The 13,516-nt window shown below is 44.7% G+C and overlaps 1 protein-coding gene across 1 annotated transcript in view; it reads left to right on the forward strand.

Moving 5' to 3' along the window:
- The window catches only part of LOC126484388 (cytochrome P450 6k1-like), a 153,510-nt gene that overhangs the window by 134,798 nt on the left and 5,196 nt on the right, over positions 1–13,516 (forward strand). Inside the window, exon 7 of the mRNA XM_050107882.1 lies at positions 1,223–1,474. Within this exon, the coding sequence (XP_049963839.1) occupies positions 1,223–1,474 (252 nt within the window). The remainder of the gene's footprint in view (positions 1–1,222; positions 1,475–13,516) is intronic.

The raw sequence follows: 13,516 nt of genomic DNA on the forward strand, positions 1-13,516 counted from the left end.
GAAGAACATGCAGCCCCAGTCTGAAACATAAAGATACTGTTAGTAAAAGGTATATTATATAGTACAATAGTGCAACATGTACAAATATTAACAATTACACCAGAAAAATATTGAACTTGTGATCCAATTTGGCAAGAGTGCGACAAATTCCCTACTCCCTGCTAAAAAATAAATGTGGCCATGATGATCTTTTTTTTTTTTTTACTTAAACCCTACACAAATGTCAATGTCATGTGACATCAGTTCACCTTTCGTGACAAATACACAAAATTTCTAAATTATTTTATATCAGTTAAGTAAGCTACAAGACAGAAATAACATTAACGACTGGTGACATGAGTTAACGCTGTCAAGTTTTCAATTTCACGACGGTTGTGTTATCTAGCAAATTTTCACCAACATCAATTCAGTCAGTCTCGAGTGCTAGGCCCAACAAACAACAGCTGGTCACGGAGAACCACGCTAAGCAAGCGAGCATTCCGCCCTCCCCACATGCTCGCAGACAGCCACTCTCTCCGCAGTCCTTACTGGGAAGCCACCAGTGGACTCCCCGCCGCTGCCGTCCTGTCGTAATATACCGACCGAGCCGTCCTCCCAAAAACTCCTGGTTCGCGCACCAGCGCCACCAGCGCTCAGCGACCACGCCCCCCATCACTGCGCTGAAAACAAGTGAAATAACCTCGCGGGTAAATCAAAATGCCGAGCCGTGACACGGCTCAATTCCGTTACATTTTCTTGATTAATATCTTTCTTATTGCGTGAAAACTGCTCATGAATACCCTTTTCTGTCGATTTAATTACCAAAATTTATTTGATTAAGTAAAAGTACCCAACACGTTTCGGTTCTCGAATTAAATTTGGGCTCTATCAAATGCAACGATTGTGGTATGGACTCTTCTGCTCAGCTACAGCCTATGATTAACCTTTCTCAGTCAATGTGACGACTCACTGTGTCAGGTACACTTACAGGAAGAATGGAGTATGATGCATCGAGCATACGCAGAACAGGATCTGTTTCCTGGGTTTCCGTAGGCTGCACATTTTGCCACAACCAGTCCCCATTGCGTGAAAAAATATTTAACACGTGTTGTGTGTTGCCAATTAGATATTAATCCACAGAAGCAAGTGTTTATGCTAAGCTAATACATTACACTTACAAAGTTGTCCAAGAATTTCTTGTTAAATTTTCATTCTATATTTCGCCCATTCTGCTTCCTAACAGAGACGCTGAGGAAGTACCCACCACTGCCCATTCTGAACCGTGACTGCATGGAAGATTACAAGATACCAGACAGCGACGTCGTCATCGAGAAAGGAACGGGAATCATTATCAGTCTACTGGGGCTCCACTACGACCCAGAGGTGTTCCCAGATCCTGAGCGCTTCGACCCAGAGAGGTTTTCGGAGGAGGAAAAGGCCAAGAGGCACCCCTACGTCTACCTGCCATTTGGAGATGGCCCTCGCATCTGCATAGGTTGGTAGTTTTCTTGATGTTAGTGCAAATATGTTTTGGTATCGTATTTTTCTCTTGTTCAACATTCTTTTCACTGTCAAGGGGCTGCGCCATAATAGTAATAACTCACTGGCAATGTTCCATCTAGCAGCACCTGATTCATAGCCACGAAGGATATTATCAGTTGGTCAATCAATCAATCAATCAATAATCGAGCAGTCGTTCAGTCTGTTCAGAGCTCGGTCTGCTCCAGACTTGCTACTCATCTCACCAAATCTGTGTTGCTGTTCCCCTCATTCTTTCCAGGCCACTGCTCCTCTCGCTATATCCAAGCCGCTGCTCCTCTCACTACATATATCCAGGCTGCCGCTATGTTAAGTTCTCATGTCTTCTCACTGTATCCCAGCCAGTGCTCATCTCACTATATCCAGTTCACTGCCACTCTCTCGACACCCATACCACTGCTCTTACCACCATAGCCAGGCCCATACTTCTCTCACCATATCATATTCTCTGCTCTTCTCACTATATTCTAACCGCTGCTGCTCTCACTATATCCAGACCACTGCTCCTCTTGCTATATCCAGTCCACTGCTCCTCTCACTACAGCAAGGCTGCTACTGCTCTCACTATAGCAAAGCTGCTGCTCCTCTCACTATAACCAGGATGCTGGTCCTCTACTATATCCATGCCACTCTCTCTCTCTCTCACTATATCCAGGCCGCAACTCCTCTCACTGAATCTAGTCTGCTGCGCCTCTTACTATGTCCATCTCATTCACCATATATTGCAGTTGTGTTTTCTTTATGCCATCAGACTTCGCACTGCTACAAAACTAGCTTCCATTCTTCCCTACATTGTGCTAACCTTTTCATATATACGTAACTACTGCACTGTAATCTAATTTGCATATAATTTTTGTGTATCCTTACTAGTTTTTTTCCTATACTGCTCCTTCCAACATGAAATAAAGTATTCCTGCAAGTTGTGGCACATGTTTCACTAATGTGTCCTTTCTTCTAGCGAGGATCATCCACAGATTACATTCCTCAGCTATTTTTGTGCGTGATTCGCCTATTTATTGCATTTTTTTTTCTTTTTTTTGTTCAGGGAAGATGAGTGCCATAGGCACTTTATAACTACTAAAGACGGATTCTACATGCTTTGCATTAGATTCACTGCAACGCTCGTCTTAAGATAAGCATTGCACCTTATATGGCATCCAACACTTAAAATAACGACAGCACAAATCGTAAATGCAATACGCAAAAGTATTTAAGGATCACTTACTCGAAACCCCGTCAGTTCTCCAATAAGACGCAGAAGTTTGAAATTCGGCTCAAAGCTGACTACAACATTTCTCTGTAACTGTGGAAAAGCGTGCCGCCCTTCAGCGTCACCCTCTGTCGCAGACACGGTCCAAACAGCGAGGAGTCGGCGAATGCGAAAAAAGGGCAGAGGTCAGATATTCATATCAGTTGTATCGTGGATAAATGATGTCACGTTGGCACCAAATTTCACAACAGTTCTGCCCAACGCCACTGTGAGCGTGTTACACGAGGCAAAGTCGTCACACCCACCTTACCCACATCGCACCATTTCTCTGGTGCCTCTGTGCCCCTCCCCTCCCCCTACCCCTCGTAATACACACGACATGGCCTCAGGTGGTAGCATAAAGGCCGTCAGTGAAACCACCTCTTCCCTTCATGCGTTCATTTACACATATTTCGCAGTCTAAATGACAGTTGGCCGTGCGATGTGTAAGAGAACGACGTTCTTGACAACCTGTGACACTGCACGCGCTCTAGGACGATTCAACCCTTCTCTAAGAGTATCGTAAGGCTGCAATATTATTAAACGTGATTTGACCCCTTTGCAGTGTAGTTCGACTGCAGTTTTGCTCTGGTATACCAGGTGAAACTGCAAGGGACCATTCAAGACGATTCGACGAAATTTGAACACGATCGGAAGCAGCAAAGGGTCTTTATGCTGTTTCAGTCCTTCTGCTTTGCACCCACTTGTGACGTGATCGCGGGTAGGTGCGACATTGAGGAATGCACGGACAAAAAGGCATAGGGTCTGTCTAACACCACCCAGTTTGGCAACAGCCTCAGTGCCACTCACACATCTCTGCTGAGCTCTTTAAAAATGTAGCTGTACAGTAAGAGCCCTCGACCGATTCTTAGGCGCCAGTGTGCGGGCGACCCTTCAGCTGAGCGGCACTACACTGCTGTTCTCATGCCTGCTTGCGGGTACGCATAATTTCAGGGGTGTCCAAAGATTTTCCTGCACACAGGCGCGTAGGTTCATCTCTGTGCAGGCACATTTTTAAAGTGCTCAACAAAAGTGTGAGGGTGTTGCCAAAGTGCGGGAAGTTAGCGCCACCCTCTGTCACTTTATTCGTGCAAGAGTCAATGTCACCCACCCATCATGAGAGAGTGAAACAGGACGGACGAAAAAGCATAAGCATCCTTTCGTGCTTCGGATGACGTTTCAGATTTCATCACATATTTTGAACGGTCGTTAGTGGCTTCACACAGTATATAAGAGCAAAAGTGATGGTCGCATTACACTCCACAGACATCACATTACGTTCAGCGATGTTGCTGCCGTCCCACGATGTGTACAGGGGGGACTGAACCATCCCGACGTGTGAGCAATGTTAGAGGTTGGCAGGAACGTCGTTATGCTACATATCGCACTTCAAACCGTCGTTTTCTACTGCGGTAATTAGCGCCTAAATTTAAGGGGTGGTTTTACTGACATCCTTCATCCCATCTCCTGAGGCATTTTCATGTCAATTCTAGCCGACGGTGCGTCTCAAGCGTTTCTCTCAGCCAGCGGTAAGAAAACCGTGCGGTTTCAGATCTGGGCATCACTGTTTTGAAGTCCAGCGCCGCTGCGTGGGCGAGATGCGGACAAGACTGTGGGGAGGTGACGATCTTCGCACTATTTTTCACGTCCATAGCGCCGGCGGTCAGAATTGTGATGAAATTTCGTCCCAAAGCGACGTCAACTCGCCCGCATAACGCGTGACATGAGCTCCTGAGCCCTGGCTTTGGTTCAACACGCGTCGCCACTTTGCTGTTCGAAGCGTCGCAGGGTGCCGCGCTCTCCACCTTGACAGAGGAGGTTGCAGGCACCTTAGAGCCAAAAAGAAAGGTCCTTAAGTTCTTTTGCACAGTGAATTTAAAACAGTAGTAGGCATAGCAACAAACAACTTAATTTTCATTTACAAAAAGTAGAACAACAAAGACAAATTACAGGCAGCCACTGGCAGCACTGGAGGTGAGAGAAGGCGAGGGAGCGGGGCAGCCAGAGGAAGGGGACAGAACGCCCCTTGTGGTGGGGACTACTGGTCACCTAATTTGTCTTCGCGCAACCGTGAACGTATGAAACACGTACGTGACCAAATAGACGTTTGTTGCAGCAGATGTGACGCCTACAAGCGATCATGGTTAATGACTGTAGTGATGTTTGTGCTGTGGTGTTTTCGAGAACCGGACTGGCACATCCTGTACGTAACGGTTTCGTAAATAATCAGTCACTTGCCTGGTCGCCCCCGAAATTTTTATCCAAGAGGGATGAAATTCTAAAATTGCCACTTGTTGTGTAACTGACTCTATGAGTTTGAAAGCGTGTAGCGCCCCAAGCACTAATTTTGAAGGGAAGCATACAAAAATAATTGTAATCTAGTTCGTACGTTTGAGGTAGATTACTTTGATGCCTAACTCTTGTGTGTATCTCGTTACCGTAAGCAATCTTTTCATATCAATATGAATACTACCTTTTTTATTCAATAGTCAGAAATAATATCGTCCAGCGTAACCGATGGATTATGAAATTTAGATACAAAATATTCACTAAAATGTACTATATTCCAATGCTTTTATTCACACTCCAGTACTGAAATTAAAAACCTATACATTTAAAGAAAATGGATGTACGCATGTACGTATATGCGTATGTTCCACATCTCGTTCTAAACCACTGGACAGATTTGAACAAAACTTGGACCACATATCATTTATGGTCTGCAAAGAATCGCTGCTGGGATGGGAACGACCTGCCTATCAAACGGATGAGAGGTGAAAACGGAGTGCTGCCCACGACACGCGAATTCAGATGCTGTTCATACAGTATTTGGGAATGAGAGGACTCAGTTACTTGCAACAAACTTTTCATATAATTTCAAACCCTAAAGAAACTTTTTGTCGCTAACGAACCCGAAAAAATGGTGAAAGGAAAAAAAAGTTTATCACTTCATACATTTTTCGCTGTTCATGCGATAAAACTGCGGCATCAGACATGGCGTTTCCATTTATTACTTGTTTACTACAAATTGTATTCAAGATGAGCTCTAGAGACAGTATTCACATATACCACAGACTGTACCTCATAAACTACAACATTGTACGACTCATAGTTCAGGAGTTATGACGTCATAAACACTGAGATGCGTGAAAAACAACTGCGTGAGGGACGGCGTTAAAATTTATTACTTCTCTGCTACTGACTATTCGCAACAAAATTTCGAAGATAGTATCTATATATGCCGCTGAATATATCTGGAAAATTATACCACTGTATGGCACAAAGTTCAGGAAATGTGACGCCATAAACATTGAGCTACGTTAAAACGAAACTGCAAGGCGCAATTCGTAAAGATGCAAGTGAAATTTTGGTACAAATATGTGCGAAATATGTTAAATATATGTAAAATATATGTGAGATGCGCGAAAGCAAGCAAAGCGGAGGATATAAAACTCCTTCTAAACTCCTGAATCAATTTCATCCAAACTTGATATTCACGCTACTTACTAAGTGGAAAGAAATGTTGTGGTGCTAAGAGGCAGCAACCTCCTCTTGGGGTGGGGGTGATATCGCGGAGAGACAATGGAGTGAGGAGAGATGGACAGATAGGAAAGGGAAGGAGGAAATAGACACAGATATAGGTGAAGAGGGGGACAGAGAAGTAGAGGGGAGGAGTAGGTGGGCAGAGAGATGGGGAGAAGGAAATTGGCGGAAAAAGAGGAGATGGAGAGCAGAGGATGGACAGAAGGGAGGAGGAGAACGAGAGGGACAAAGGGAGGGAGGAGGGGATTGACATGGGGGGGAGGAGGAGACAGAGAGGCTGAGGAGGAGATGTGGGGGACAGGAGGAGATGGATTTAGAGGGAGGGGGAGGAGATGGACAGAAGCGAAGGAGCAGACGGACAGGGTGTTGAGCAGCAAATGGACAGAGAGTGGGGGGAGCAACGGGTGGATAGAGAGAGTGGCAGCAGAAGATGGGATGGTGGATGTGGACTGAGAGACGCATACGATTAGAATAAATACATACCTGCTGAACGCCTGGTAGTTGGCTAGACCGTAACACAAAAACATAACTAATTAGAAAAACTTCCTCGATGTCAACAAAAATAACCACAGCCAAGTCAACGAAGCCCAAAAAAGATCGATTAGAGGGAAAAATGAGTAGTAGCAAAATTTTGAACTTTGCTAGGAGGGGGCGTCATGAATAATACACTAAAAGTCCTGACCGGTGGGATGTGAGCATTGGAGTGGGAGGCGTTTGAAGGTGACATTTTTATGTTTTTCTTGAATAACTCAGAAACCGAGGCTTTTAGCGAAAATGTTTTCCAATACAAAATTAGACTACAGTAAATTTCTTAAAAAACGGTCTTATTCATTTTTTCCCTAGGACCAACAATTTCCACATTACTGGGGACGAAAAAATCGGAGTTTATTAAAAACATTTCCTAATATTTAAATGAAGTAGATTAAAAACAAATATCAAATGTGTATACCACATCTAAGAGCAGTAGAGCTGTATTAAGGGACAGATCGTTTTCCGTGGGTGACACTGGTTGGTGGGGAGTGGGGATTTGTGGGCTAGAAGTGCGAGGGAAGTGAGGTCGCCGGATTGCACTTCGGTCCTTCACAGGTCTGCAAACTGAAGGCCGAGCAAGTAGTTCCCCCCTTATGAAAATTTGACGACACAGTCTGCAGACATGCCCAGGCGGTGGGTTAAAGGTACAAGGAAATCAGATAATACTACTGCATGTGCCCAGAATCCGTGTAAATTCCTGCACACTGTTCTATACTCCTTTAGGGTAAATTGATTCTTAGTCATCTGGTATGGTAGCTGTGCCGTTCTTCTGGGAAGTTGACTTCCTCTACCACGAGGTCTTCTCCATTTTCAGTTTACAGGGAAACTATACCTCCCCAGCATTTCCTCCATTTCTCTTACGTAAAGAGACGGTATAACTTCACTGGGCACGTGCTTATATAGTGTAGCTATTTTCAGTTTATTGAATGACTGCTCATCTGCAGTGGTTAAGTGAGCTTTTATGTAAAACTGGTTCCTGTGTGTTTAACTCGTATTGTGATATTTTCAGTGGCCAGTGTAGAACTGGTGGGAAAGAGATGGGATTGGAATATGTGGCACCTTGCTACTGTCTATTGTTGTCAGGCTATTGTAAAGCCATGTAACTGTGTTTTAGTCATTATTGGTGAGTTAATGAATGAGCTCAAAGCTACAGTACTTCTTTTACTATCAATTGTGGACTGCATAAATCTTTTCCACTCAAGAAATGCTGGCGCTTATATAGTGAGTTGCAAGTAGGTGTGAACATTTCCGATGGAATGGGACTGGTCACATACAAGTCTGGAACAATAATCTGCTGTAATGTCTTGCTTGACTTATGTTAAAACACAGGGTGACAATTATTGACTATATGAAATAAACTCATCATCACTTCTAAACGGTTTGCGTTAGACGTTCAAATTGCACGGTTGGCTGCGGGTCGTAATGGGAATTAGTATGCGCGGTTCGGTTTGGTTTAGCGACGAAGCCCGCTCTCATTTGGATGGGCTCGTCAATAAGCAAAATTGCCACATTTGGGTGACCGAGACTCTGCATTTCGCAATCGAGAAGTCACCTCACCCTCTACGGGTAAGTGCGTGGTGTGCAATGTCCAGTCACGAAATTCCTTGATGGCACGGTGACTACCGAACGGTACGTGAAAGTTTTGGAAGATGATTTCATCCCCATTATCCAAAGTCACCTTGATTTCGACAAGGTGTGTTTCATGCAAGACGGTGCGCGACCCCGTCGAGGCAGGAGAGTGTCTGATGTCCTGGAGGAGCACTTTGCCGTCCGGGTACCCTGAGGCCACTGGCATGGGCCTCGATTGGCCGCCATGTTCTCCGAATCTGAGCACAGGCGACTGCTTTCTGTGGGGCTATATTAAAGGCAAAGTGTACAGCAATAACCCCAAAACCATTGCTGAGTAGAAAACACCCATCCAGGAGGTCATCGACAGTGACGATGTTCCGACACTTCAGCGGGTCATGCAGAATTACGCTATTTGTCTGCGCCACATCATCGCCAATGATGGCAGGCACATAGAACATGTCATAAACTAAATCCGAATATCTGTAGGGATGTTTGCATGCTGAATAAACTGTGTGCACGCCTTAGTTTGTAATTAATTTACGTTTTAGTCATATAGTTCAATAATTGTCATCCTATGTATGAAGTTCTATAACACCTTTGTGACCTAATTCTGCTGCAGAGAGAGACGATTGAAGCTACTGGTCCTCTTCAGATTTTGAGAGTGCTGAGGCTGGGGTGATGCGGTTGCTGTCCCTCGTCCTGCGAAAAGGATTCAAACCAGTGTTAGTGGGGCCAGTGAACCAGCATTGTCGAACACATACTGACAGCGTTTTACACGTGGGAAGGGTTGTTCACTGTGGTAGGCAGCTGACAGCTCCATCTGTTGAGCTTTCTCACATAATATCTCACTTACAAAAGCATGTCAGTAGTCATTCAATAAACTGAAAATAATCAAATCAAATGGTTCAAATGGCTCTGAGCCCTATGGGACAACTGCTGTGGTCATCAGTCCCCTAGAACTCAGAACTAATTAAACCTAACTAACCTAAGGACATCACACACATCCATGCCCGAGGCAGGATTCGAACCTGCTACCGTAGCGGTTGCGCGGTTCCAGACTGTAGCGCCTAGAACCGCTGGGCCACTCCGACCGGCTGAAAATAATCGCGCCATATAAATAAGAGCTCAGTGAAGTTTTGTTGTCCACTCATTTAACAGAACTGGACAGAACAGGTATTGTCTGTCTGTAAACTGAAAGTCGAGAAGCGCTTATGGTGGGGGAAGTTACCTTTCCCGGAAGAACTCTACAGCTGACGCATAGGATGACTAAGAATCAATTTCCCCTCTAGCTGTATAGAACAGTTTGCTGAAATTTACGTAGATTCTGTCCGTATGCATTGCCTGCGTTAGGGTTATTAGTAACACAGATCTGGAATCCACGTAGTGCTGACCATTCTGTGCAAGAGACACACTCCGCAGGCATGTCTGCACAATGCGTCGCCAGTGATTCGTAAGTCACGCTGTGGAGGGTCTGTATAACGTTGTGAAACACCCAGTAGTTGTTGTTGTGGTGTAGCGCGGCACACAGAGTGGTGGGGAACCACCTGCTCGAGCCGCGCGGGATTAGCCGACCGGTCCACATGGCGCTGCACTCATGGACTGTGCGGCTGGTCCCGGCGGAGGTTCGAGTCCTCCCTCGGCCATGGGTGTGTGTCTTTGTCCTTAGGATAATTTAGGTTAAATAGTGTGTAAGCTTAGTGACTGATGACCATAGCAGTTAAGTCCCTTAAGATTTCACACACGTTTGAACAGTTTTCACCCGCTCGACCGTCAGTCTGCAGGCCTTTGAAGGAGTGAAGTGCAGGAACAAAATCTGGCGAAGTGCGTTCCAACGCGTTTCTGCCACACATCCACACATTGTCCTCCTCCCTCCACCCAGCCTGTTAGGCCCCCGGAACACAATTTATCTCTTAACACGGCAATACTGCACTTAGATGCGGTACACAAATTTAATATTTGTTTTTAACCTACTCATTTAAAGATAAAGATTAATTTCATACCGTTCGAATAGTACATTTAATAATCTGCATTTTTTTCCATCCCTCGAACGCGGAAGTTGTTAGTCCTAGAGAAAAAAATGAATTGGAGCTTTTTCGTAGAAAATTTACTATAGTTTAATTTTGTGCTGGAAAACATTTTTGCTAGGAGATGCGGGTTTCCAGCAACTCGAGAGAAACATAAAAAAAGATGACATTTAAACGCTACTGCACCCCAACGCTCACACTCCGCCAGTAAGGAATTTTAGTGTGTTGTTCATGGCATTCCCTCATAGCTTCGTGCGAAAATTTGGGACTACACGGATTTTCCCCTAATTTTCTTTCGTTCATTGGGCTACCATACCATTTTTGTGTTTCACGGGCCGGCCGGTGTGGCCGAGCGGTTCTAGGCGCTTCAGTCTGGAACCGCGCGACCGCTACCGTCGCAGGTTCGACCCCGGCCTCGGGCATGGATGTGTGTGATGTCAAATGGTTCAAATGGCTCTGAGCACTATGGGACTTAACTTCTGAGGTCATCCGTCCCCTAGAACTTAGAACTACTTAAACCTAACTAACCTAAGGACAGCACATACATCCATGCCCGAGGCAGGATTCGAACCTGTGACCGTAGCGGTCGCGCGGTTCCAGACTGTAGCACCTAGAACCGCTCGGTCACCACGGCCGGCTGTGTGATGTCCGTAGGTTGGTTAGGTTTAAGTAGTTCTAAGTTCTAGGGAACTAATGACCTCAGATGTTAAGTCCCATAGTGCTCAGAGCAATTTGAACCATTCCTATGTTTCACAGAGAGGATAAACAGGTAGTAAACTTTGAAAAAAACAATATTCAACTTTGGTGAGACCTATAAACCTTTGTTTGCTTACGAAATTTTACATCTAATGTCGTTAATGGACTTATTGCATTACTTGCTTGGTTTCTATTTTTAGTGTTGTCTGGCATAACCAATGTTGAATAAAATGTGTTTTGAAAGCTATATGTTTGGATTGCCTGGGAAAGACCTAACCGGGGCCTAGCATTCGAGTGGATGAATACTGTGGCAAACACCACAACACCAGCGTTAAACTGGCCTGCTTTTAACAGCCTGGGACAGCAACAAGGAAACCGTTATCCCTGCAGGCCGTCGCACTACAGTGCAGTCAGACTAACTGGCCAGCAGAGTTCGTAGCTCTGTCGCTGCGTTTGACGCTGTGTTATCCCCACAGAGTTTGAGAAGGTCCCAGTCCCTGGAGACGAGTTTGACACCTCGCAATTTCACACTTTCTTTCTCTCTTATACTGCAAATACTGGTATTATTTTTTTAGAGTGATGTATTTAGTTCTCAAAATTAAATATTAATATATTATATACACACTGTGCAACATGGTCTCGTCCTTCAAAGAGCACTACAGGAACTCTGAAGTGTAAAATAGAACGTACATTCGGCAAGTAATCACGGGTCTTTTCTGCGTAGAGGAAACTATTGTGTTTGCATTGCAAAGGACAGGGAGATGCGCCCTGACGCGGACTGAGAGTTGGGAGACGGGCACGAAGACTGCCGCCACCGCTACGTTGTTCCGGCAGCTGGTGCCGGAATCCGCGCGTCAGTGAATCTGCGGTCGGATAAGGGCCGTGTGGGCAAGTGGCAGGGACAAGTCCGAGGACAGTGTTTGGGGACCGTTCCGTAAAGTTTGGCTTCCATCTTGACTTTACAACTCTGCCGGGATTGCCGTCATGTCTAGGAATCGGAACAGCTTGGCAATAAAAAAAAAAAGAATCCAATACATATACTGACTGCTAAAGTCACCGCAGTTCTCGTCTGGTTCCGCAGTATTACATCGGACGACAACGACCAGTGTCTATATATTTGGGCTCCATATTAAGTGATCAGATGCTACTTGTCGATTAACTACGGGCTATCTGTGAATTTTTGTCCTTAGCCATTGGTGGACTTTACATCTCCCCTGTACGTTTGGATACATGTGAAGAGAGAAAAATTAAATAACTCTGCCAAGACAGAGAGTAAGATGTACGCAACCTTCTATATCACTGTTATGCTTGTACCAAGGTTGTCTGTAGCTGCAGGAAATATTCTTATTAGTTCTTTTGTTGTGAAGTTTGTGCTAACATGTTATTGGTTGTCTGAGAGCTATTGCTGGCAATATTGCTTTACGGCGACTGTCTGTTGCTGAGAAAATACCCAGGCTACGCCGATTTCTCGATGGAATCGCTGGGCTGACATCGCTGCAATCAGCGGACCAGGCGTGGCTGATTTTCGCAGGAGAATATGGCATCAGTAGAAGAGGTGCGGCAGCAGAAAGATTCCTTTGAGTTCTGCAATAAATTTCAGGTATTGATAGCAAATAAAATGTAAACAATATCACAGAATCGGGAGGTTTACTTAGAAAATGTCAGGAGGCGTAGGAAGATGCCAGCTGAATTACTTTGTCGGAAGACATAGATTCCTAAATCAGTTACTGTACTGTAAGGTATAACCAAGAGCAGGTAGACTCACATAATTTCGTAATGTTCCAAGAGAAGGTTCAAGATTAAGATCATCGTCAGACATGACCATTGGTCAAGGAGGTTGGACACTACAGTATCACTCTGAGCGTTCACATTTCTCTTAGGCTGTACATGGTCCGATGGGCAAGTAGTACAGGGAGTGACTTGGTTATCTTGAGTTGGCAGCCCCATCCTTGATTCATATCTTGTACTCTTCGCAATGACGTCTGAACGAGGGATCCTTACTCACTAGAACGTTTATTCCCTGGTGCTTCTATCTCGTTATTTATCGGTAATGTCTTCCATTACAATTGTTGAACCGCCTGTTGACACGTCATCTCCTTGTCAGCAAATATGGAAACTGTAACAATATCGCGTCTCGACTATTTTTCCATTTTGTTACTTTTCTTCAGATACACATCTTACATATTGCTCTCCTGTATGCCAAACATTCTCGCATTACCGTACCGCATTCTGAATTCTTCCGTCGTGGTGTTTCGGAAACATGATTATATATTTTAACTATGCTTAATGCTGCGTCCTCGTCTATGAAAGCAATTACGTGTTTTCTAACAGGGAATCGATATCTGAATCTTATACAGCCCTACTGTTTTCTCGAACAAACTGAGTT

The sequence above is a fragment of the Schistocerca serialis genome, chromosome 6 (assembly GCF_023864345.2).
Source record: "Schistocerca serialis cubense isolate TAMUIC-IGC-003099 chromosome 6, iqSchSeri2.2, whole genome shotgun sequence".
In the NCBI taxonomy this organism is placed as follows: Eukaryota; Metazoa; Arthropoda; class Insecta; order Orthoptera; family Acrididae; genus Schistocerca; species Schistocerca serialis.